The sequence below is a fragment of the Pseudorca crassidens genome, chromosome 17, assembly GCF_039906515.1.
Source record: "Pseudorca crassidens isolate mPseCra1 chromosome 17, mPseCra1.hap1, whole genome shotgun sequence".
Taxonomy (NCBI): domain Eukaryota; kingdom Metazoa; phylum Chordata; class Mammalia; order Artiodactyla; family Delphinidae; genus Pseudorca; species Pseudorca crassidens.
Genome location: NC_090312.1, coordinates 81408443 through 81433934, shown reverse-complemented (window position 1 = coordinate 81433934; position 25492 = coordinate 81408443). Strand labels below are relative to the sequence as shown.

General features: G+C 43.5%; 1 protein-coding gene across 1 annotated transcript in view; it reads left to right on the top strand.

Moving 5' to 3' along the window:
* The first annotated feature begins 706 nt into the window (after positions 1 to 706).
* The window catches only part of XKR4 (XK related 4), a 321357-nt gene continuing 296571 nt past the window's right edge, over positions 707 to 25492 (top strand). The window contains exon 1 of the mRNA XM_067712325.1: positions 707 to 1661. Coding sequence (XP_067568426.1) covers positions 847 to 1661 — 815 coding nt within the window. The 5' untranslated portion in view covers positions 707 to 846. The remainder of the gene's footprint in view (positions 1662 to 25492) is intronic.

Sequence of the window (25492 nt, the reverse complement as noted above, 5' to 3'; positions counted from 1 at the left end):
TAAACCCAGCCTCCCGACCCTCGCCGGCCGCAGCTGCACACCCAGCCCTCCTCCCGGTCCCCGCCGCTCGGAACGGAGCACAAAGAGCCCTGCGCCTCCCCAGCCCTCGCCGCTGCCACACCCGCCGGTCCCCCAGCCTCCTTCGACCTCCGCGCTGGCTGGACGCGCGCCCCCTCCCCTCTGCCCCCTCGCGCCCCTCCCCCACGGCCGGTCAAGTCCACCCAGCGGTCCCCGAAACCCCGTGGGCCGGGGCCCTGGGCCGTCTCCCCGAGTCCTCTCGGCCGCGCGTCCCGGTCCCGGCCCCTCCTCCGGGGCCCTCCGCCTCCCTCGCCCCTCCCGAGCTGGGGTGGGAGCGGCGGCAGCTGGAAGAGAAGCGATGAGGTCATCCTCTCCCTCGGAGTCAGCTGGTGGAGGAGAGGCAGCGGGAGGAGGGAGCGCGCGCGCGGGGAGGAGAGTGATGTGCAGGTCCGAGGGGCGCCGCGGCGGCCGCTGCTGCTCCTGCTGCTGGCGGCGGCGGCGGCTCGGGCGGCAGCCGCGGGGCCGGGACGGCGAGGAGCGCGGGCGGCGGGCAGGGGCGCGCGCCGGGCGCCGCGAGCAGCTTGGCTCCGCGCAGGCAGCCAGGCGGCGCTCCTGCCGGCTCCGGGCGCGCCGCTAGCCCGGCCCAGCGCCCAGCCCGGCGGGCGGCGGGCGGCGGGCGAGCCGGCGCAGGAGCGGGCGCAGGGACAGCGGCAGGGGAGCCGCGCCGCCAGGGAGGGAAGCCGGGGCGAGGCGAGGCGGCGGCGGGAGGAGGAGACAGCGGGGAAAGGTGTCACATAAAGGAAGGCTCTTCTTCGCTTGGGAGGCATCATGGCCGCTAAGTCAGACGGGAGGCTGAAAATGAAGAAGAGCAGCGACGTGGCGTTCACCCCGCTGCAGAACTCGGACCACTCGGGCTCGGTGCAGGGACTGGCTCCGGGCTTGCCGTCGGGGTCGGGAGCCGAGGACGAGGAGGCGGCAGGCGGCGGCTGCTGCCCGGACGGCGGCGGCGGCTGCTCGCGCTGCCGCTGCTGCTGCCGCTGCTACTGCTGCTGCGCCGGGAGCGGCGGCTCCGGGGGCTCGAGCGGCCCGGGCGGCGGCGGCGGCGGCGGCGGGGCGGGCTCCGCGGCGCTGTGCCTGCGCCTGGGCACGGAGCAGCGGCGCTACTCGCTGTGGGACTGCCTCTGGATCCTGGTCGCCGTGGCCGTGTACTTCGCGGACGTGGGCACGGACATTTGGCTCGCCGTGGACTACTACTTGCGCGGCCAGCGCTGGTGGTTCGGGCTCACGCTCTTCTTCGTGGTGCTCGGCTCGCTCTCCGTGCAAGTGTTCAGCTTCCGCTGGTTTGCGCACGACTTCAGCACCGAGGACAGCGCCGCCGCCGCCGCCGCCGCCGCCGCCGCCAGCTGCCCGCAGCCCGGAGCCGACTGTAAGACGGCGGCCGGCAGCGGCTCTGCAGCCGCGGAAGGCGAGGCTCGCCCTTCCACGCCGCAGAGGCAAGCGTCCAACGCCAGCAAGAGCAGCATCGCCGGCAACAGCAGCGGGGCCACGCGGTCCAGCGGCCAGCGCAGGTCTGCGTCCTGCTCCTTCTGCCTCTGGCTCCTGCAGTCGCTCATCCACGTCCTGCAGCTCGGGCAGATCTGGAGGTACCGTATCGGGGGTGGGGAAGAGGGAGATTTGCTGCCGCTCCTGCGTCCCCACTGCTTTACTCTTGCACAAGAAAATCGTTGAGGGTTGCCGTGGTAGTAACCCTAGTCACACTCCTTCCGGGTTTTGGTTTGGTTTGGTTTGGTTTTAAATTTGTGATCACAACCTAGGGTGGGAGAGGAGTGAGGGGCAAGGGAAAGGCAGCAAAGTGTCTTTGAGCGCTCAGCCCTTGTCTTCCCACTCCGTTCGACCAGCTTCTCTATGTGCTACACCCCCCTTCCCGCTCCCCCCCCCATTTTTAGTGATCCTGTTTCTGTGAGTAGGAGAGGATTCCTATCACATCTTCTAAAACTCCTTTTTAATTATGTTGAATTTGAGGTGTGTGTTGCAGTTTGGATGGCTTCTTTTGTTCCCTGAGAAAAATTGCTAATTCTAGTTAGATGGAGCTATTGCTGTTCAAAAGTACCCACATTTTAATTCTCACGGCTAGAGAAGTACTGTGCTTCAAGTAAAGAGCTTAGTAGGGACACACTTGTTTTTTGGGGGGACTGTGTATATCTATATCTATTTTTATATCCATCTCCAAATACCAGTAAGTACACTTTATGGAACCCAGACTTACTCTAGTGGTGCCCTTTCTGATTATCCTGCAGTGTCACCTCAGCTGATTTCTGGGATAGCTAAGAACCCTTGGAAAAGGGTGGTGCATCTTGTAAACTTTGACCACACTTGGCATCTTCATTGACTTTCTCTGCTGCTTGTCACCTGATCTACCAAGTGTTTACACAGATATCACTTCCACTTACAAACTGGAGTACAAACTGGAATATGGTTCCTTTGGGCAGAGGGAATCATCTCTGGAACCGTCACAGCCTGGATTTAGGAAGATAACGAAGTGGCAGGCTCAGGAATGCGTTTCTCCAGGTTTTATATGTTTTTGATAGCTTTTTGAATGATATTTTACAGATACAAGAATTCTTGGTGTTGAAGCATTTAAATGCTAACATCCCAGAGTTATGCTTTTTGGGTTTTTCTTTTTTTTGGGGGGGGGTGTTTAAAATAACTTAGTAAGTATAAGTAAAATGAGGAAACTTCCTCACAAGTGCACTGATATGGGACTACACTCTGCTATGCCAGTGTCCTTTTCAATTTTATTTGTAGTTATTTTTGTGATTAAAAAACCAAAACGATTATGAGTCATTAACTCTGCTACAACTCAGAGAATTTGTGGAACGGAGCTAAAATCGTCTTTTACGGTGAAGTGTAGTGTTTTCATTGAGAAGAGCAAGTGTGATTATTTTTCAGTCTTTTCCGGGACCGTTGCTTTGTAAAGCAGGGTGAGCATTGCCACAGACAGTGACTTTTCAAACTGAGAAACTTTTTTTTCCAAGCAGATACTTTCTGGTAAAGTGCTATATGATACGCAGTGCGACCAACTGATGTTGGAAGCTTCCATGCTTTGGACTTAAAGGACGTTTTGAAATGTCAGTTAAGTGTGATAGCTCTATTTCCCATGGTTGACTACTGCAAAGGCTTGCAGCTTGGTGCTTTTCGAGTGTGATGAACTCAAAGGCTTGATTTAATTACTGAAATTATTTACGGGGTGAGATTCATATGATTAGCAGTTTTAATCTGATAATGTGGTAAATGAAGCTTAACACTCCATTTGTTAACTTCTGCAAACTTCAGGCAGGATTTGGAAATCACTCACTTTTACCTTTAAAATGTCTAGATTTATGTAAATCATGCAAACACTTCTCAGTTCTATTAGCTGAAGAACTATCTATGTTTCTTACCGATTTATACTGTATGAAAAATTGAATATCAAATTCTAGTTGTGTTTATTAGACCTTCTAGACCAAACATTTTCCCAATTGAAAAATGATGTTTAATATCTCAGGACATAAAATGTGGAAAGTGAGAAATAATTAGGAAAAGAAAAGGGCCTGAATACATCTCAGCGAGACCATAGCCACTGGGTCATTTGGCCACACAGCAAAGCTATAGAGGGGTGGGGGGCAGGGATGGGTAAGGTTTGGTGCAGAAGGAAAACCACAGGCTGCCAGACAAATGCATTCACCAGCCCAACCCTTGGAGAAACTATGGTCACACATGGCTCCTTTTTGTCGAGCATTTCTACAATATTTTCCTTAAAGGCTTCAAAGTTTTTTCTGCTAACACATGGTCATTTGGGAGGAGATAGTATTTTTTTGGATATATATACACATATTTTTTTAAATATTTGTTTACATATTCAGAATAATGTATTTAATAATGTATATCTGAATTATCTAATCTTACTGTTCTTGGATTCTGGCTAAGATATTTGGAGGATGGTGGGGTAACTTGGTGGAAGCATGATCTAAGACTCAGCCTCATTTTCTCCTTATAATGTTAAAAACAAAGCAAAAAAAAACAAACCAAAAACTTTAGCCTAATGTAAGGAAATTGAAATGGGGTCAGAGAGTTCATGGAATGTAACACTCAGATGCATTCCGAATTGTTTCAGTTTCTCTGAGCGTAGAAGATTTGAATGGAACTTGGGGGGATGGGTGCGTCTTTGATAATAAACTGGTGAAATGCAGTTCATCTCAGATTATTATATTAGACCATTATCTTTGACCACTGTGATTCCTTAATTAGGAGCACCCCTCTGGTTTTTCAAGCTTTTCTTTTCAATGCATTGTACACAAAGGTTGCAGAAAGACCAAGGTATCAATGGTTCAAAGCTCAGAGTTCATTACTCATGTTTTAACATGCTACTTTCTAAGATCAATAAAATAGATTTTAGCTAGGTTGGTAACTGTTCATTGTATTTCCATGGAATTCAAGTTATTTTAGGTAAGGGTCAGATTCTAAAAGCTCTCTGTAGATAAAATCCTTTGAAATACCATCAAAGTGTTTGCTTGCTCAGAAATAGCTGTTTGAAACATTTTGGACAAGATTTGCCCGTATTCATACATTTATTACAGATGCAACTGCTGAAAGCAATGGTACATATTCATTTTAATTAATGTTTACTAATGGAAAAATTAATGGCAGCTTTTAAAGTCGCAGGAGCTGATACTGGGAAAGAGCCGTTTGAAATAATAAAGTGAATTTTTGCTACCATGTGAAAAGAGCAATTGTGACTTTAAAGGAACTGTGTCTGTGAATGAATGAGGAAGTACTTTTTCTTTCCTGTTCACATCATGTGATTCCAGAAGTTACTAAGAGCGCAGTTCAGCCAGTGGGAATCAGAAACACGCAATCAGATCAGCTTTTAGTCTTCATAATACCCGTGATCAATTACATCTGGACGTCTTCTTCCTTCAGAGTTTACGACTTACTCTTCAAATTTGACCTGAATTTCTCCTACACATGTACGTGTGTAGGTACGTACCTACTTAGTTGTTTTTTAGCAAATAGGCACATGGTAACTGATAACTCCGTGGATGGTAGAATGGGGAATATTTTTACCATTTTTGGTTTTGTTTCTGAATATCTTATTGTGAGAGTCACCTGGTGGAAGAACAGCTTTCTTGTGTTTCTCATGCTTGATCCCCCACGAGCTATTAACATGTGTCCCGTATTCAGGTACTTGGGAAAATGACGGGTTAAGCAGAATTAGGCAGATCTCTCCACAGCAGGACTTCTCAGAGCCTTTACTTACTAAGCTGTTGTGCAGTTGTCAGTAAGTTTTTAAAGGCACAGCTATTAAATCCTCTTGTAATCATGGGTCACACAAAGCACTTTGAGAAACATTGTTCTATGCCATTCTTCAACCTGCCCAAACAAGAATTATAATAAGAAGAATTTTATGTGGTACGTTAAACATCTACAAATATTTTTATACTCCTCTCTCGTCTAAGCATTAGTACTTCTGTATATGAGAAGGCTGGCAGAGAGATTACTCAAAGATTACTCAAGATTGCTTAAACTCAGAGGGATTAAGTAACTGGCACAAGGTTACCCAACTATTATGTGATGTAGCTCAGAAGTCAAAGCCAGGCCTGTCTTACCCTAAAGTCTATTTTTTCTGGCTCCATTAGCTACCTCCAAATGCCAATTTGGATAATAAGGACAACAACGTATAAAAATGACAACTTCCCTTCACTAAGGTTGGCAGAGTTCGAGAGAGAGCTGAGTTTAGACAAGTTAGGATGTTTCTCTAATACACACCAGTGGTTCAGTGGCAGAACGGAGGCTGGAGCTCAGATCACCTGACCAGTGTTCTTCTTCCTACACCACTTGGACGCACTGAGGTTGTTGTAGTGGCATTAACGACTAAGTGGCATAATGTATGTGAATAAGCAGAAAGTGCTTTGCAAATGATAAAAAATTCTAGAGGTAAGGAATGGGTAGGAAGATAGCATACTGGGTACAGCTGCGAGTGTTGAAAAAGTACCTTATTGATTCTGAGTTAGTTCTGAATTCTGATATATGTCAAGCACGATTGGTGCCCTTTCCTGAGTTTATTGCATGGTCATTTCCCGTATATCTGTGTTCCCTCTGCTGCTTATTAATTTATCTATTCATCTGTATTGAGTACCTGCTCTACTCAAGGCACTATGCTAGTTACGAATCGCCCCAAGATGAATAAAGTACACATCTTCTTTCAAGGAATCTACTGTCTGATGAGGAGGATGGAACAGTAAACCCACAATTTCAGTACTGGGAAATAAGCACTCTGATAGAAACAGGAAACTCAAGCCACCTTAGTGGTTCAGGTAAGACTCTGGAGAGGATATGTTTGAGCAGAGGTTGTGATGGTGGGCAGGTCTGCTACTGAAATAAAGCGGAGGTTGGCAGTGAGGGCTTGGATATGACTGTGCAAAAGGGCAGAGAGGCAAGAAAGAATAAGGCAGGTTAAACGTGCCCTTCGAACAGAGAGAGCGATTGAGAGACAGTAGCTAGAGGTGAAGATGGAGAATTAGTTGGGCTGGACGATGAAAGGAATTTAGATTTTATTCTGAGGCACTGAGAAACCATTGAAGGATTATAAGGGTGAGGACTGTTGACAAAAGTGTGAAAATCTTGTTTTATTCAAAGGAGTGGCAAAACGTTGAAAGATTCAGAGGAAATGTATCAATCCCTCTCTAACTCGTTCATGTCCCTTTCATTCATAAAAGTCCATTGATTTTAAACGCATCGAGTGTGGATGTAATTGGAGCATACAAATAGCCCCAGCCTTGTGGGAGAGTTGTAAACAGATTGGTTGAAATTTATTGTATTTATACCAAAGGAAATTATTGGCAAAAGTTTATTTTGCGTTACTTTTTGAAGAGATTTTCCTTAGGATATGGTGGGCTTCACCTTATTGAAATCCTTAGAAAATTGTTCCTTGTGTTTGTGTAACGCTTCAATTTTCAGAGGGTTTCCAAGTTTTCTTTCTTAGGTGACCCTCAGACTCATCTTTGAGGTGACACATTTTGCCTATGTGGAAATTGAGACAGAATTTTAAATGTTTTTCTCTTTAGGTCACGTAGTTCTGCGCAGATTCTAGGCTAGAATTCAGTCCTGAGGTGGGAGGGAGAAAAAGGAACATGGGAGATTGTTGATGTAACTGAGGATGATTTGGTAGAAGAGAAACCTGAAAACTTGAGAGCTCTCTGGTACTGAAGGATTCCAATGTGGAAGAAACTTTTGCGTCAACCCTCAGGGACAAAATGGATAGGATCTACAGGAAGAGATTTTGAATTAATGTAAGGAAAACATTTTTAAGTAGTCATAAGGGATCCCAAGTTCAGCTAAGATTCCTTAGGAGTAACGAGTTCCTCATCATTGGAGTGTCTAAGCATAGTTTGGAAAACTGTAGGCAGAACTACGGTAAAAGATACATTATACAGAGGGTTGGACTAGATCATCTTCCAGCTCTGAGATTTTATGACAATTTCTATCATTACATGCTGCTCCAAACGTAATGGGCTAACCTTTGCTTTTTTGGCATGAAAGAAGTAGGAGTTTGCTTGAATTACTGCAGCTGCGTCACTTTGAAATCTGTTCATTGGTTATGGACCCAGTATCTTCCCTGGAGAATCACAAATTCACACCACAGCCTTGAGTGCGGGGCTTGGTGTTTAAATCTCTGAGTTCGCTCACAGATATAAATCCACACACCATCAGACAGTCTTCTGTCCATTTACTTGGGTTTCTGTATGAGCTGGAATAATTTATGCATAAATCTGTGTGGTAAATGTAACTATTTCAGTGTCTTTGTCATAAATGCAGAAGTTGTCATTTTTCCATTCACTTGAACTATACACTTATAAGGGAAAAAAAAATGTTATACTTATTATACCCCATGAAATTGCAGGCTACTCTCAGAGCAATTGAAAGTAGCATCTATGCAAATGGATGCTATCGTTTTTGAAGAGCGTCCACAATCCTTGGGTCAGTAACTGGGAAGGTCTTTGCTCAGTCACTTACAAAAAAGGTCCTTAATGTTTGAACATCCAAGTCCATGACTTCTGTTCAATATGTTCTATATTTTTACAGTTTGAATGGAACAGTCTACCAATGAGTTTAAATAGCACCAGTCACTGAGTAACAGATAAATACTAGAATGATTCCCCTTTATATGGAATCCCGGGCCAATCTGATTCGCACGTTTCCCTGACTTGTTTTAGAATTTGAATAGCACACGTTCTAAGCTTATGGAAGCAAGACTAGGTATTGGGGTCAGATTTATTACTCTGACGTATTGTCAAATAGGAGGTGCAGTGTGGTGTTGGTCACGCGTCTCAGGTATAATCTTGGAAAATAGTTGGAATATGTTGATGGATTTCATGGGAAAAACATTCAGTAATTCTCAACAGGACGTATTCTCTTGAATGACATGCGTAATTCTGACTACCACACCATGTGACTTCCTTCCAGCTGTATGATGGTGTCCTTGGGAGCTGTTGGCATGGCCGGTCGGGATGAAGGACCATGGGCAGATCCTCAGGAGGTCACTCTAGTAGTTGTGGATCTTACATGTGTAGGCATACGTGTTCAGTGAATATTTGCTGATCTGTGAATGAAGCCCAGGGGTTATTATTTCTTCTTTGCATGAGTGTAGCTGCACTTGCTGCCTGGTTGCTTCTTGAGCTGCTAATGGCGCAGTGAATCAGAGAAGGCGCCGTGTTATCTAGAAAGGATACAGCAAATCACGCAGCTCTTTTGTAGGTTACTAGTGCTAGGAAGGTGGGGCTGCATTTCACAAAATACTAGTTATCCTCTGAGAAAGATGCAGCTAGACGCTCATCTTCACTTACCTGTTCTTGCTGATAGAAAGGTGAGACTGGGGAAGCTTTGGGATAGATAGTTTTCACTTAATTCTTACGTACTCTTGACCTTCTGAGAATACACCTGATACAGAATGATTTGGGGGAATTTTGGTGCCCCTACTTGCAGAAGCTGTAGCTTCTGCTATTATGATGACCACGACCATCATCACCATAATTGTTATCACCATAGAACATTACTTCCATGTCTAGTGTATGTACAGAACTCATACAATTACTGATGGTGAGGGATAATAAAGATGGGTTAAAATGGAAATGGATCAGTCCAGAAATCCTCTAGAGGCAAGAGGTGGCCTGTAGGACAACGGTAGATCTTTTCTAACCCTGAGATGAGGGCAGAGGGTCACAGTTAGTGTATCAACGATGGATCTTATTTAGAGGGGCAGCTGCCTTTTGGGGAACTGGACTAAAAGGGGATCAGATGATTTGGCCACTTGGGGGCTCAGACCCCCGGCAGTCACCTACTGTCCTGGGTTTACATGTGACAGCACCTGCCAGTGGCCCCCCAAGTTTAGGTCTTCTTTTGGTTTCCTCCTTCTGGGTCTTAGTTTTCTACCTGTATGATGTGATTAGTCAAAAATAGTGTCCAAGGTTCTTTCCAGGCTTAAAATTCTGATTCTTCTTTGCTTGTCCAGTCCCCAGAGTATATGCACCAGAAAGTCTGTTCTTCTAAGGCCGTGGCTACCGCATTGTGTAAGTCAGTCAAAGGGGATCTACGGGGGGTTTCCAGAGTTGACAATATTAGTGTCCGAAACCCAGGAATCGGTATTATATGTGGAGAGAGAACCTTAAGCTTATTTGTATAATGCAACTTATTTTGTATCATTTCCAAATTTTAGTTATAATCAAATTAAACCATTTTCATTAAAACCCATATCTAAGTATTTGAAGCTGATGTTCAAAGTGTTCCATATGACTAATTTTAAGAGTTGTACCCTATAGACTTGGGAAACCACAACTGCCTTCTGCCTTTCATGGGGGGAGGTATGCATAGCTAGAGCGCTAGGATTAACAGATAGGAACAATGCTTCACAGGCCTAAAAAGAACTATCCATTAGGTCAAGGAGAAGGCTGTTGTCAGAGCTAGATTTGCTTCTAAATTAAAAGCTTGTCCTGGGTTACACTGTCACTGATTTAATATGCTGGAAATTGAATTAAACACTATACAAAGATACTGTATCCAGGTCTGCACTTGTTGCGGAACAGGGCAGTGTTACATTCTGCCAGAAGCAGAGCTCAACCCCTTAACCTTTCCCAGTTGGGGAGTGCCTGGATCTTCAGGATGTTAGAGATCTGTTGTGACACTGCACAATTTTCAACCTCACGACAACATTTCAGTTTTTTACATTAAAAAAATTTTTTTAAAACATTTATTTAAAAATTGTCTGAAGTATGTCAAACTGTTTTCCCCCTTTCATGATTCATAAGTAGGCTGTTTGAATCAGTTCTACTTCTTTTGCTTACTTTATGTACTTGCACTGTTTTCCTGGCAGGGGAATCCTTCTACACAAACAGAGCAGTGGGCAGTGTGTGGGGTGGGTGAGGATTAGTCAGTCAAAATCAGGCACATATAGAAAAAAGGAGGATCTGCAGTGAAACGAGTCTAAAAAGACTTGAGCTGACTTGGAATTGGCTTCCCATCAAGTACATTTTTTTAAAGTGTATAATATGATGTTTTTTTTTAATTCATTCTTTAAAAAAATTTTGTTGTGGTAATAACACTTAACATGAGACCTACCCTCTTAATCAAAAATTTTTTTAAATTAATTTTTATGAGAGTATAGTTGCTCCACAACGCTGTGTTAGTTTCTGCTGTACAACAAAGAAGTACATTATTTAAGAAGGAAAAAGTCACCTTTCTGAACCCCCAGCCTAGGAGATTTCATTCATGTAAATAGTAGTCTGATTCCTCTTTCTGCAGCCTAGATAACAATTATGAATAAAGATATCAGTCTGGGGCTCAATTCTCTATTTTCCAGGTCTTTTCTCAGTAGCAGAGAGTCAATACTCAACACAAAGGTAGCCATTGTAGCAGTAACAGTTACAGAACAGTCCCTCATCGTTTCCTTCATTAGTTCATGGCATAATCACTGCATCAGTGTGACAGTAACAATGAAGAAATGATCCTTCAGGAAAGAGGGGAAAGGATTTGTAAAGCCTTCTTTTGTCTTGATAAGAGTTTTCAGCTGATTAATTAATTTGCTGTTTTACCAAAGTAAAATTAATAACAATCATTTTTTAAAATGTAGGTCAATTCTAGAAAACTCTCCAAAGTGATTTTTAGTACTTGGGTCTGTTGTTATAAATTAGGAAGGATGTCCCATAGGGTTTCATATCTCTAGGGGATGCACTGCTATTAAGAGTGGCAGTCACAGATATCCTGTGGGATTTTTCCTGAATCGGTTGGTGATGGTCGGGTTTGAAAAACTGAGTTCTAGATGGGAACAGGTCATATAACACAGTCCCAATGAAAGCATAAATATTAGTTGTGTTCCTGCTTCTAAAAAGTGAACAATCATTACAATTACTTAAGGATATACTAATATCTATCTATATCATATGTGGAATCTAAAATATGATACAAATGAATTTATTTACAAAACAGAAACAGACTCACAGACATAGAAAACAAACTTATGGTTCCCTGAGGGGAAAGGTTGGGGAAGGATAAATTAGGAGTTTGGGATTAGCAGATACAAATTATTATATATAAAGTAGATAAACAGCAAGGTCCTACTGTGTAGCACAGGGAGCTATATTCAATATCCTGTAATAAGCCATAATAGAAAAGAATATGAAAAAGAATATATGTCTATATTTATATGTAGAACTGAATCACTTTGCTGTCCAGCAGAAACTAACACAACATTGTAAGTCAACTATATGTCAATAAATAAATAAATTAATTAATTAAGGTTGGAATCAAATGGGTAAGGGAGAGGAAACCTGAAGTTCTGATCAATACCTTGGAAACTATCATTTCATCCCATTCTCTGATCTGCTGGTAGAAGAGGTGGGAGTTATGGATCGAGCATGAATTGATTAGTTGGAGGAAGAAAAAAAATAGCCATGAGAGAAATGAACGAAGATGGAGAATTTTATTCCATACTCAGAGGATGAACTTTTAATCCTTTGTCGTAGGAGTGGGAAAATTGTACTGATCCCCATTCTATAACGCATCACAGCAAAGTTTAAAGCAAGGCTTCACCAGCCAGGCTAAGTTTCCCTTAGATGAGTTGCAGCTCCAGCTGTGATGATGGTCACGTTTATGGGATCGAGTTGAGACTGAGGGCACCAGTGGGGTCTGCAGTCTGAGGGACTTTGACCCGAGTCCCGGATTATCACACAGGTCAGAAGAGGGCAAGTCAGCTGGCAGAGGGTCAAGGCCAGGGCACATCATCACAAAGGGGAACATATTAAGAGCCCAGGATTCTAAGCAGGGACCAGAAACAAACTTGATAATAGTAAAGGGAGGTTAGAATCTGAGATCAAGGTCATCATGCAGGCAAAGCATGACACCCGGACTTCAAAGTGTGAAGCCGAAGGGAGATTTGTTTCATGTATGTTCTCGTTATATAACTTCTGTCTGGTCGGGTATCAAGAGTAGGGCCTACAACTGGAGGTTGAGTTCTCATCCCGCTGAGGGGAGGGCAGAGAGCTGGGACTGAAGGCAGGTTCTCACTCATCCGCTGTGGACACCTGCAAATTCATCAGCAGCCCATTGGCCGAATCACTATGTGGTCACTGTAATCGGTTGCTGAGAATAAAATGACAGACATAAGTGACCAGTGATAACCTTTTCGTCATGTTTTCCACAAACATCTGCTTAAAATCATAGTAAGAAAAACATGTTAAAAAGAATATGCTCTCAAAAAGTTTATGTGGAATCTAAAAAAAATGTTACAAATGAATTTATATGCGAAACAGAAATAGACCTGCAGACAAAGAAAACAAATTTATAGTTACCAGAGGGGGAAGGGGGAGAGGGAAAAATTAGGAGTTTGGGATTAACATATACACATCACTATATATAAAATAGATAACCAACAAGGACCTACTGTAAAGCATTAGGAACTCTACTCAATATTCTGTAATAACCTATAAGGGAAGAGAATCTGAAAAAAATAGATACATATGTATGTATAACTGAATTTCTGTGCTCTAAACGTGAAACTAACACAACGTTGCAAATCAACTATACTTCAATAAAAAAATAAATAAAAATAAATGGTTTAAAAAAAAAAAAAGGCTTACCATCTAGGAAAGGAGGCAAGTCGCTTTCATACCCCTGCAATCTGTCTGTGATGAGGCACTGAGTGAGCTGTTGCCTTACTCAAGGTAGAGTCAGCAACCAGCGGCCTTAGCATCTCTTGGAAGCATCTCAGAAATGCAGAATTTCAGGCTCACCCCGATCTACTAAATCACAACTTGCACTTGAACAAAATCCCCAGGGGGTTCGTAGGCATTTTTAAGTTTGAGAAGCAGAATAGCATTCTGCTACAGAGGAGGGAGGACCCCTTTCAGCTGAAATGGTCAAGGAAGGCTCATCTGAGCTGGACATTCATGGAAAATATACTTGATCCAGACACCGTAACTGGCTTTCTCACTAGTTATCGCACTCAGTACGACAGCTTGGAAACCGTACCGGTGATAGGCGCACACGTACACACCCGGGAGCCTCCTCATAGACAGCACTGTAAGCAAAAGTATGACAAACAAAGTGAAAGATTCTAGTAAAATCTTTATTCAAACTCCATTGTTTTATGTTTTTATTGTTCACAACTGTTGACTGCTCTCTGCTCACAGTTTTATATTCTACTCAGACCTTATGCCATCTGGTCACTTGGGATGGAGGGGACAAGGGGTGGTGAGAAAGGGACCAGACCTTCTCAGCGGAGGTGGACACTAGGAAAGCGTTGGGTTCAGAGTAACCAGACCGTTAGGTTAGAGAATGAAAAGAGGGACATGGGGCTTCCCTGGTGGCGCAGTGGTTGAGAGTCCGCCTGCCAATGCAGGGGACACGGGTTCGTGCCCCGGTCCGGGAAGATCCCACATGCCGCGGAGCGGCTGGGCCCGTGAGCCGTGGCCGCTGAGCCTGCGCGTCCGGAGCCTGTGCTCCGCAGTGGGAGAGGCCGCGGCGGTGGGAGGCCCGCGTAGCAAAAAAAAAAAAAAAGAGGGGCATGGCAGCTCTTGCCAAGAAAGACATAATGATTTGTCATCTTTGCTCAGAGAGGCGGAGCTAGGCTGGTTGTGGCATCCTTATTCATACTTTTCTGAAAAGGGAGCAGCCTTGAGGGTGAGCAAAGATGTCCCATCGCTGGGTGTCAGGGATAGTGGAGCGGGAGGTCAGGTTCTGGGCATCCCTCATCCTTAGCTTTTAGTCTGCTGGACCAAGGAGCTTCTGCATCTTCATGGGAAAGAGGAACCAAGAGAGGAGTAACGGAGACGAACTAGGAACCCAGGCCTGCGAGACCAGGTCCTGTCCAGGAGTTGGCAGGGTATTTTTATAAGATGACGTGGGAAGACTTCTGATGACCAACCTGCTGTGTGCAATTCAGGCTCTTTATGGTGACCCAGGAGGCTCACAAGGCAGGCTATGCCATGGGAAGAAATATGACAGTTCAGCCCGATGTCATGCTTTACTGTTCGTCTTCCTAAGTGAGAAACATAGCATCAACAACATGACAAAATATGTCAGTGTCTGGGTTGTGGGATAAAGAGATAATGAGGATGGCGCCTTATAAGATGTATATTTGGGTAGCTGTGCGATCAGTTTCCTTATTTCACGTTAAACAAAATAGAAAAAGATGGCCTTCCCAGAAATGCTTCTTTGCAAAGTAATAGTTTTCTAATTTCCCTTTCGTACAACATCTGGTGTTGCTAGGCTGTCATTTCTGTTGCTAGGGTTCCCTCCCCCATCTATGTGCTAGGACGTGATTGTTTCGTTCAGTGTTCTGAAGTGTTTCCATGGAGAGTTCCTAAGTTAAATTTTCTCAGTCTGCTTTATCGTTAGGTGTGGTCACCCTGCCAGGCTCTAGACCTGCATGTCTTTCCGATATTGTAGCTATTTCCATTGAAATCTAGTTATTCCCGATTGAGGTGTGCTGTCAGTGTCAAATACCCAGGGGATTTTGAGGACTTAGTGTGAAAAAAAAGGGGATGGTAACTATCTCATTAATAACTTTCATAAGGGTTATATGCTGAACTGATAACATTCTGGATATATTGGGTTAAATAAAATATACTGTTAAAATTAATTTCACCTGTTGCTTTTTTTTTCTTTTTAAATGTGACTACAAGAAAATTAAAATTACAAACGTGGCTTGCATTGTATTTCTATTGGACAGAGATGCTCTAGATGATGTGAGAGCTCAGTTCTTGAGGAGTGAGAAGAGGATAAATCCAAAGTGAAGTGTTTCAGAATATTAAGATAAGAATTTGCTAGAAGTTACCAAGGAAAGAACACTGAGTTGTTTCACTGCTGAGGCAGGTTGACTTAATGGATTTTGCAAATAAGGTTACCTGCTGGTAAAAACGGGGTCTTTAGGAGATAAAAGCCCTAATGTGGGTGCAGCCCATGGTCTTCCCTGCTTCCTGCCTTGCTTAAGGCCCAGTGACCCGCTGTGCTGCTTTGGTGGTTTAACAAATAATTCTTAATGATGACGACAATAAAAACTAAATCTTTGTAAGTGCCGTTGTAGCTTGCCAAGCGCATTCTCTCCTATTAAACCATCCAATCTTCTCACCAGCCTCTCAAGGCAGGAATTTTTATCATTCCCATGTGAAGATGAACCCACTAAGGTTCAGAGAAGGTAGAAGATTTGCTCAAGGGCGCACAGCTCCTCAACAGCAAGTGCTTGCACTCCCATTCTCGACTTCAGCTTCTGAATTGCAAGCTTTTCCCACTGTATCTTACAAGATTAATCCAAGAGAATCGCCTGGAGAAGCATTTCCCGACCTTTCCGGCTGGCAGCTGTGCTAAAAACTGCAGTGAGTTCTATTGTACTGTGACATCAGTGGGAATTAGTTAATACCAGTTTATAGGATTTTCCTCTGACTACCGGGAAAGGGAGAGCCCCACCTGAGGACAGGAGGTCAGATTTGAGTCCTGACTTTGCTGGAAACTCCTCAACTACAAAACAGTGGGTGGGAGTTACATCAGATCATTTCTAAAGTCCCTTCCAGCTTTATAATTCTATGAAACCTGGTATCTAAAAGGAGTATATCAACTCTTTTCATGCACCTTATTAAATATCCACTTGGGGAACAATATGCATGTTTTATTGACCTGGGCTAGTTTTCTGATAAACTACTCCCGGAATTGGTATTTCACACCAAACTTCAAACATTTTATCCACAAGGTGTCACTTTCATTTGGTGCCTACTGGTAAGATACATGTTGTTTCCATTGGGAAATGCATGACACTAAAGAATAGTGAGTAGGCTCCAGTCCCATGTGAATACTATGTAGGTAACCTGTATTTTTATTTTTTAATTTTATTTATTTATTTTTTATTTTTTATTTTTTGCGGTACGCGGGCCTCTCACTGTTGCGGCCTCTCCCGTTGCGGAGCACAGGCTCCGGACGCGCAGGCTCAGCGGCCATGGCTCACGGGCCCAGCCGCTCCGCGGCATGTGGGATCTTCCCGGACCGGGGCACGAACCCGCGTCCCCTGCATCGGCAGGCGGCCTCTCAACCACTGCGCCACCAGGGAAGCCCAACCTGTATTTTTATCCTCATTTTGCATGCAGTCATGCTTTGCATATGCCAGCGTTCTACCCCACATATGTTCATAAATTATGACTTCAACTACGACCATTCAAGGCAAGCCCCGCTGTCAGTCACATCTCTCTCTCTGAGACCAGCAGGATTTACATCTGACATAACTTCAAATTCAACTCCTAAGACCTATCTCAGAGAACCAACTCTATATAGTCCAGCATATGCAAGTGCTAGAAAATTCATTCTCAAATGCACACAATGCAAAATTTTCAGAATCAGACACAGCTAGTCTTTGAAAAAGCAATTCCAAATATTCATTTCTAAAAATCAAATAATTCCTCCCAAAAGATGCCCCCCAAAGTAGATATGACTTGCTTTGAAAAGGCTTGGCAACTGTAATCAGCTGTAACTGTATAATAACTGTAATCAACTGTAATAATAATTATTATTTGGTGGCATTCCATGAAAAATATATAGGATCATTTTTCTTTTTAGTTCAATGGCATCCTTGAAAAGTATAGTTTTTCCAGAGAGACTGATTTCCAAGTATGTTTTTAATGTTCATGACATTAAATGTGTTCTGACTTACTCTTTTTTTTTTTTAAATCCCAAGTGATATGTTCTAAGAAACATGCATATCTATACTATAGTTATTTTCCCCGTGATTTTCTTCCATGTGTACACCTGATCATGCAGTTATGTAGGTTCGGATATGCTGGAAAGAACAGACATGATTTAATTAAACTCAGATAGTCTGGAGTAAAAATGCCTTCATTCATTCATTCAATAAGTATTTCTCATGCATTCACTGTGGGCGGGCTCTGGGCACAGCAAGAGGAATGGGATGCACTCCCTGACTTAAAGGAGTTCTCTGTCTGGCAAGAGCCTGTCTCATTTATAACTGTTCACACCTCAGAAGGTCATGCAGCCTCAGCAACGACGGGAGTAGTGTCGTTGGGAGAATAGCAGAGGGATGGGGAACCTCTGTCTGGAGGAAGGGGTAACATTTGAGTGGGACCCAAGAGAGTTCCGAGCAGAAAGCATAGAAGGGACAACGACGTCTCATGCCCTGTTTGTCAAGAGCTGAAGCGGAAAGTAGGAAGGAAAGAATGTTAGCAGATGAGTTGTGAGTTTGGGGCCAAACTAGCCAGGGCGTTGGGTGCTTTCCTAAGGAATCAGGACTTGATACTGTTGGCAACAGGGACACGTATAGACACGTATAGATACATCTTTTCAAACACCTACCTTTTAGCAGTGGGAAAGATTGAATCGCAGTCTGGAAATATTGGAGAAGGAAGTCTCCTGCATTCTTCAGAGGCAGAGAAAAGAAAATGTGAGTGAGGGGTGGGCTTGAAAACTATCCGGAACTTTAAGGTGCAGTGGAATGAGTGAGTGAAATGAAAGCCCAGAAGAGCTCGGCGAGTCTCACTAAAGATTCTGATAGTACTTAATGAGCTATTGGAAAAGGCATAAACGTAAACAGAGTTAAATAAAGATGCTCTGTAATGTAGGCTGGGCCATTAAAAAAGATTTACCAGAGTAAAGCTAAATACGGTGTCGTGAATAATTAATGGGCCCGTGACAACTCAGTAATAACTACCCTGAACTTTCACAATAGTGCATGAACAGGTGTGCGTGTCAGGAGGAGGGTTTGCTTTTATAGTCAACACCAGTTAGCTGGGAGATTTCCCTGCAGAAGTTAGTTAGGGATTCCTGGGGGTGGAGCCTGCTGACTGACCTCTGACCAGCAGTGAGTAGCTGCTGTCTCCCATGGGTTACTGGTTGAGCCTTAAAGGAGTTTAGTTGTAAATTCAGTTCTTGTCCTTCATTCCCTGGGCTCTAGGTGCTATTTTCGCTTTCAGTGGGATTTCCCTTTCTTACTTTAGGAAATGAACTTTGTTCTCCTTGTGGGTAGGTGCACTCCACCTGGAACAGAACTTCGTGAGGGTGAGGGAACCTTCCTTGAATGGACCGGGCCATTCAAGCCATTAGGACGTGGAGGACGGTCCACCTGGGATACTTAGCTCAGTGGAGACTCCACAGAGGAAGTTACCTTTGAGCCCCAACTGACCTCTTTTATTTCAATAAATCCTCATTTAACAACCTTTAAAATTTTCTTAATTTTTAGTTTTTAATTAATAAACTTTTCCCCAAGCAGTTTTAGGTTTATGGAAAAGATGGAATTGAAAATACAGAGTTTCCGTATACTCTCCGCCCACCTCCAGGTTCCTCTATGACCAACATCGTCTGTTAGTGTGGTACATTTATACAATCGATGGACCCAAACTGATACATTATGTCGACTGAAAAAAAAAGAAAACTCGCAACCTGAAAGTTGAGAGTTATGTTTCATTCGGCGGGAATTTTTAGGACTTCCAACCTGGGAGGTAGCATATCAAGTAAGCCTGAGAGAACTGCTCCGAGGAGGTGAGGGGGGAGCCTGGTCATATAGGAGTTTTGCAACAAAGGGCAGGTCGTCTGAACGTCAGAAGAGTATTGTTGATTAAAGGAAACCAGATATCACAAGTTAAGAAATTTAGCGCTTTTCTCTGTACAGGAAGATGCAAGCGTCTGGGCTCACTGAAATCATTCCTTTGACATGCACCTCAGCTCTCTGGGGCCAGTATCCTGTGTTTTCACATCCTGAGTTTCCGCAGGGCTCACCAGCTGACCATAATGGCTGATGACTGTGACGTCCTTTGTTTGCAATTACGACAGGCAACATTACATTTCTCATTACTATTAACTAAACTCCACAGTTGAGAATTCACTTTTTGTGTTGTAAATTCTATGAGCTGTGACAAATGTATACAGTAGTGACTTGTGTCCACCATTGCAGCATAACACAGAACAGTTCACTGCCCTAAAAACCCTCTGCGTTCCACCTATTCATCCCTGCCTCCCCCCTTCCCCTGGCACCCACTGATCTTTTTACTCTATGCATAGTTTTACCTTTCCCAAAATGTCATACAGTTGGAATCATACGGTACGTAGCCTCTTCAGATTGGCTTCTTTCACTTAACAATGTGCATTTAGAGTTTCTCCGCAGGATTTCGTGGCTTGATAGCTCATTCTTCTTAGTGCTGAATAATATTCCATTGTCTGGACACACCGCAGTTTATTCATCCATTCACCTACTGAAGGGCACCTTGGTTGCTTCCAAGTGTTGACAATTTTGAATGAAGCTGCTGTAAACATTTGTGTTCCGGTTTTGTGTAGATGTAAGTTTTTTCAATTCATTTGGGTAAATATCAAAGAGCACAATTGCTTTGTCTTATGGGAAGAATAGGTTTAGTTTTATAAGAAGCTACCAAACTGTCTTCAAAAGTAGCTGGACCATTTTATATCCCCACACTTAACAACTTTTGAGTATCTACCATGTGCCAAATACTCCTTGTTTGAGGGTATGAAGTTAGTGAACCAGGGCACAAGATGTTATTCTAGAAAGAGCTAAGATACCATGACCTTGTTCAAGTTACTAGTTCTAAATTTAATCTTTAGAGGGGGTTACTGATTAGGATCTATGCTTTATAGTATAAATCCCATAGTTATTCTTAAATGAGAAATGGGTAAAGGAATAAAAATTTAAATTACAGTGAAATATTAGTTGTTCCCGTGATGCATTTGAATAGCTTTATGAAATTACTTTGCTGGACATCTAGACATTGAGTTGTGGTACCAGCTCTGGTTTCACATGGGTGTGAGAAAAATTATTGGAACGAAATCAGCCTTTTTTAAAATGTACCTTTGAGATGAGTTATATTCATGGATTTATAAAACTGCTTGGTAATTGTTCTTTTAAAAATGTAACCATGGGGTAAATAATTTTCAGTGAAAAAAATCACAGCATGCGCGCGCCCCCCCCCCCCCCCCAATTCTTTAAAAATACTCTGGAGTTCTGCCCGAGACTTGAATAGTTGCCCTGGGTAGCGACAGCCCGGTTCACTCATGCCAGCTCAGCTTGGGCTTTGCCTCCAATGGAGTTGCATGGAAATCAATACACAGATGAATGGCAGAAAACTGGTTTCTCTGCCTTTTAAAAGGCCTCGTCAGGGTCTTCATTTGAATTGTTATAGTATTAGCTAAGATTGAACTGAATTATTTTTGTAATTCTTAAAAACAGACAATGAATTAAAAATCTTCTTGTCGTCTGTTGGACTAAAGCAAAAAAGAAGATGAACATGTTAATCCTTTTCAGCCTAAATCATATAATCAGATAATTTTCTTGTTTCCTTTGTTCTATATGGAAACAATTTGAGTATCAGTGTCAAATGTCTCTGCTTTCTGCATAAGTGTTCATTTCAATCCAGGTCCCCACGTTTGTCTCCATATTTCCAATTTTTTGGGTTTTCAAATTGCACACTAATATTTGTGAAACTGAAAATTTGACATGATGTGAAATGACAATTCTAGTAAAGCTATCTGGCTGAGAAGGCCAGTAAAACTTTCCCAGTTTCATTAAACAGAACCAGTCATTCCATTTGGTTGAGGCCTCAGCTTTGAAACGGATTGAGATGTTTGCTTCTCTGTCAGGAGGATCGATGTGCGTCTGTTGATTGTAACGGGACCATGCTTGAATGGCCAGTCTGTGGGCCCTTGATTTTGGTGGTGGTGGTGGGAGGGATTAGCAAAGCAATGCTAAGGAATCACTTTCAGGTGCTTGAAAGAAAGAACAAAACTTTATCTGGTAGAGACATGAAAGTTCTGAAATCTACCGAATTAGGAATGAGGAGGAGATGCAGTAACAGAAAGAAGTACAGTTCATATGCACTCCGATCTGCATGTGTGACTTGCAGCAAAGTGCTGTCCTTCTTTTCTTCTCTTTAAGAAATACCTAATTAAACCCACAGTCACCTGGGGCTTTTGCTGTGTTACCTGGGGGTCCTCCTAGGACGTGAGAGGAAGACGAACGGGGTGGGAGGAGGGGAGAGGAGAGGAAAGGCAGGCTGTGGGTCAGGCGTGTGTAAAAACGTCTTTATGAACTCACCTGGACGTGGCATTCGTGTGCTGGCTTGCACTTCGTCAATAATGTCTCTTGCTTACTTTGGAATATAGGTTTTAGATAAGATTGACACCTGATTTTATCAGCCTCACACTCGTTAGTTTCGTTTGTAAATTCTATCCCTTTCTGGAATGTGTGCTTCACGAGAGCAGACATTTTTATTTGTTCACAGCAGTGTCCCCAGCATCTAGTATGGTGTCTGGCACGTCGCTGTCATTTAATACGAACTTGTTGATTAAATGAATGAAATACAAATTAGCAAGTCATCATTCCAATCAAATACTTGGGTGCGTTCCTAATTTCTATATGTTCTATTTTACTTGTGAATTTAATCCGTGGATTTAAGAAGCATGTGACGCGCGGGGCATCCCCTCGTCGCGTGCCCGATGGCCTCCCTGTTGAGTTTTGTTGTTGGCATCAGGCGAGTGGATGGAAGGGCTAGACTTCTGCAGAGCTTAGACCCCAGAGCGTAGGTACCAGGTCTTTAGAGCCCCCAGCCTGAAAAGCCACTGCCTAATCTAAGTGTGCTTGTCAGTTCCCTTAGAGAACATCCCAGGAGAAGCTGCTACCCCCCGAGATAACTGTGTGCCTTCCCTCCTGGACCCAAGATGAGCCTGGATTTTCACAAGTAGAAGCTTTGGTCCTGCTGGTTATGCTGGTTAAGCAGCCTCAGAAGCCTGTCTTTGCATAATACTCTCCTGCAGTGTGTGTCCCACAGGGAAGGTCCCCCGGGCTTTCCTAGTGACAGCCATGATTTATTGTTTCAGGTGGTCCCGTTCTTACTTTGTCTTGTGGGGTAAGAGTGAGCAAGAGATACAATTTGCACCATATTCTTATACCCAATCCTACATCCTACACTTAACAGTTCTGACTGGACAAAAGCACATGGCAACAGTAATCATAGCATCCCATCGTTTGCACCTGCTTGCGTGTCGCCATGAAGTCCACTCGTTCATAGCAGTCCCTCCAGGTCTGTTTTGACTTTGCCACCATTTGTAAAACCAGACGAAGTCTCATGTTTGAATTGTGCCCCGTCGTCCTCCCCCCTCCCTCTCCCCAGTGCTACTATAATCTTAACTTGCATCTGGTTCGCGAAGGCTTCCACTGACTTAGCCCTGCCTGCCTTGAAAAGCGGGTTCCACCTTTCCCATCCTGGTCACTCTCCTCTCTCTAAATGGGTCCCTTTTCCTGTGCTCGTCAGTCACTCATCTGCTTGCTGTCACTGCCCGTCCCATCACTGTACCCTCTCCTCCGCTCTTCCTGGGAAGTGCAGAGAATCTGCATCTGCGTTCCTTCTCCCCAGCCTCTTGGTCCTACAGAGCTCACTGTGTTCCTCCCAAAGGCAGGGCACAAAGTGCTTTGATTGGCCCATATGCCGGAGTTCCTTTCAGTTGGTTTGTGAACACCAGGGCTGCTATAAGATTTGAAGCCCATGACTGTTAACAACTATAGTAGTAATGGCGGTAGTGGTATGATAGCTTGTATTAGTGTGGTTTAACTTTCATCTTTCACACAGCATTTTCACAAGCTTTTAAAGCTAGTTGTATTTTTATTACGATTTCTTCCATAGCATCAGAGTAAGTGCTGAGATTCAGAAGAGCTTTCAGCAACTGGATAACATGGAAATTTGACTGCCGTCTTATTGTTTTCTCCTCTGGTTCATAGACACCATCCAAACCATTTTAAATATCCTTATTTTTAACTGGAAAGCCAGATCAAGGTTTCCAAGTATAATACAAGATCATCATCATTTTCTTCAGTAATAATTAATCTATCCATATTTGAAATATCATACTCAGTAACTCATGAGAAGTATTTAATAAGGTCCTAACCAAATGCTGGGACTATTCACAACACCACCTAGCCTCTGCTAGCCTCTGGAGATATTTTCCACTCATAAATTGTTGGTTTTAACGTGACGCCATTTTTCTGGAACACGGTGTCGATAGGAGAAATAAGGACACGTGCTGTCCTCCTGTAAGGAAATCCTTCAACAGGCGTTCTTCAGGTGGCACCAGGTTGTGTGTCAGAGCTGTGAGAAACAGTATTTGTCTACCAACATGGACTTGCTGGTTTTCGCTCTTTACAAGTACGTTTGCAAGCCCATTAATATGGTAAAATCCTTTTACACACCTACACACACGTGCCCCACAATGTTGAAAGGCATATGAGAAACTGGATAAGTATCTTTGCAGCACAAATTACATATTACAGACAAGGGCTCTTTCTCCTAACATAAGAATTCTCATCAATCGATACGAAAAAAAATGGCCAGTAACCGCTTTAAAAATGGGCAAAAATGTTTGTAGACAGTTTATAGAAAAAGAATGTTTTTAGCTCACAAAAGATGAACAATTTTACTTCCAAAGGAAGAAATTCACTTCCTCTTTTCAAGCTGTTTACATCTGCCTAACGTAGAGGATTTGCTTGGGTCTCTTGAAAGCCAGTGCGGGGCCTTCTCTACGGCCCGGTTGTACGTGTGTGAAGCAGGCCCCGTCTGCTGTCTTCACCTGGAAGGCTGAGATTTTTTACAAAACCCTTTATGTATGTGGCAGACATTTAAGACTGGCTCACCGAATACCCACTCTGGCTCCCTTCTAGTGAATCCTATGTGATGAAACTGGAGAGCTTAAAAAAAGTGGGGGGATGGGGAAGGAGCAAGGAAGGGGACGTTTTCAATCCTTTCATGCGTCTGGAGAACCCGGTGCTGGCAACAAGCTGCATTTGTGATAACTTGGAATGATGACACGAGCAAGTGAAGGTGATGGCTGTGTGCCGGGAAGTGTTTTGTTTTTCTGGGAAACTGTGATAGAGACTGTGGTGCCTGGATCCTGTGGTCCTAAGTGCTGAACAGCAGGTGGTAGCAACACAGAGATGCCGGAAGTGAGGTCTCACATGTGGGCAGTCATCTTCAGCTGCATTGCTCCTGGCCACGGGACATCCCGGCGTTTCCTTGATGACCCCAGAAATTCTTCAAGTCGTCTAATACCTTGTAATAAATCTTTCTCTTCTTAAACTGGCTGGAGTGGAGTCGACAGATACATTTCAAAAGTATAATTGTGTTTCGGGAACCAGAAGGTAGAGGTGGAGGATGGAGCAGAGAACAGAGGCATAATAAATAAATAAACCAATCAAAGCCAAAAGGAGTTCCATTAAAAAGGTTCCATGAGATTTTCAGTTCTAGCTATTTCACCGCTGAAAAATACTGTAAATTAAAGCTAAATTTGCTTTTGGGTCTCCCCATTGAAATCTCATAAAATGTTATTTTCTAGACATTTACTCTTTCATTTAGTCAACTATATCAATCAAGTGCTTCATCAAATTAACCACAATTACAGAATTCAGGCATACTTTGATTTAGATGATATGCCTTTTCCTTAAAACGTATAAACCCAAGTAACAACCTGTTATTTTCAAAAAATCTTAACAGGAATCCTTTAAAAAATATAAAGAGGATTGAAAGATGAACGGGACTTAGTGGGGTGGCCAGAAGGTTCGCTCGGGTTTTTCCATAAGATGTTACGGAAAAACCAGAATGAACTTTCTGGCCAACCCAGTAGTTTCTCAGGCTCAAGGAAATTTGATCCAGTTGGATAAACAGGTTAGAAAACCGGTCATAACAATGCAGTATAAATTCTCCATTGGTAGGTTGCATGGAGTGTGATGGGAACATGGAGAAACAGGAAAAACTGGTTGACAGACTGAGGATTTCTCCACTTTTAAACGTTCTGTGATGAGGCCACAAGCATACCCTGAAAAGAAGTGTTAAAACCTAAAGCAGGGCTTCCCTGGTGGCGCAGTGGTTGAGAGTCCGCCTGCCGATGCAGGGGACACGGG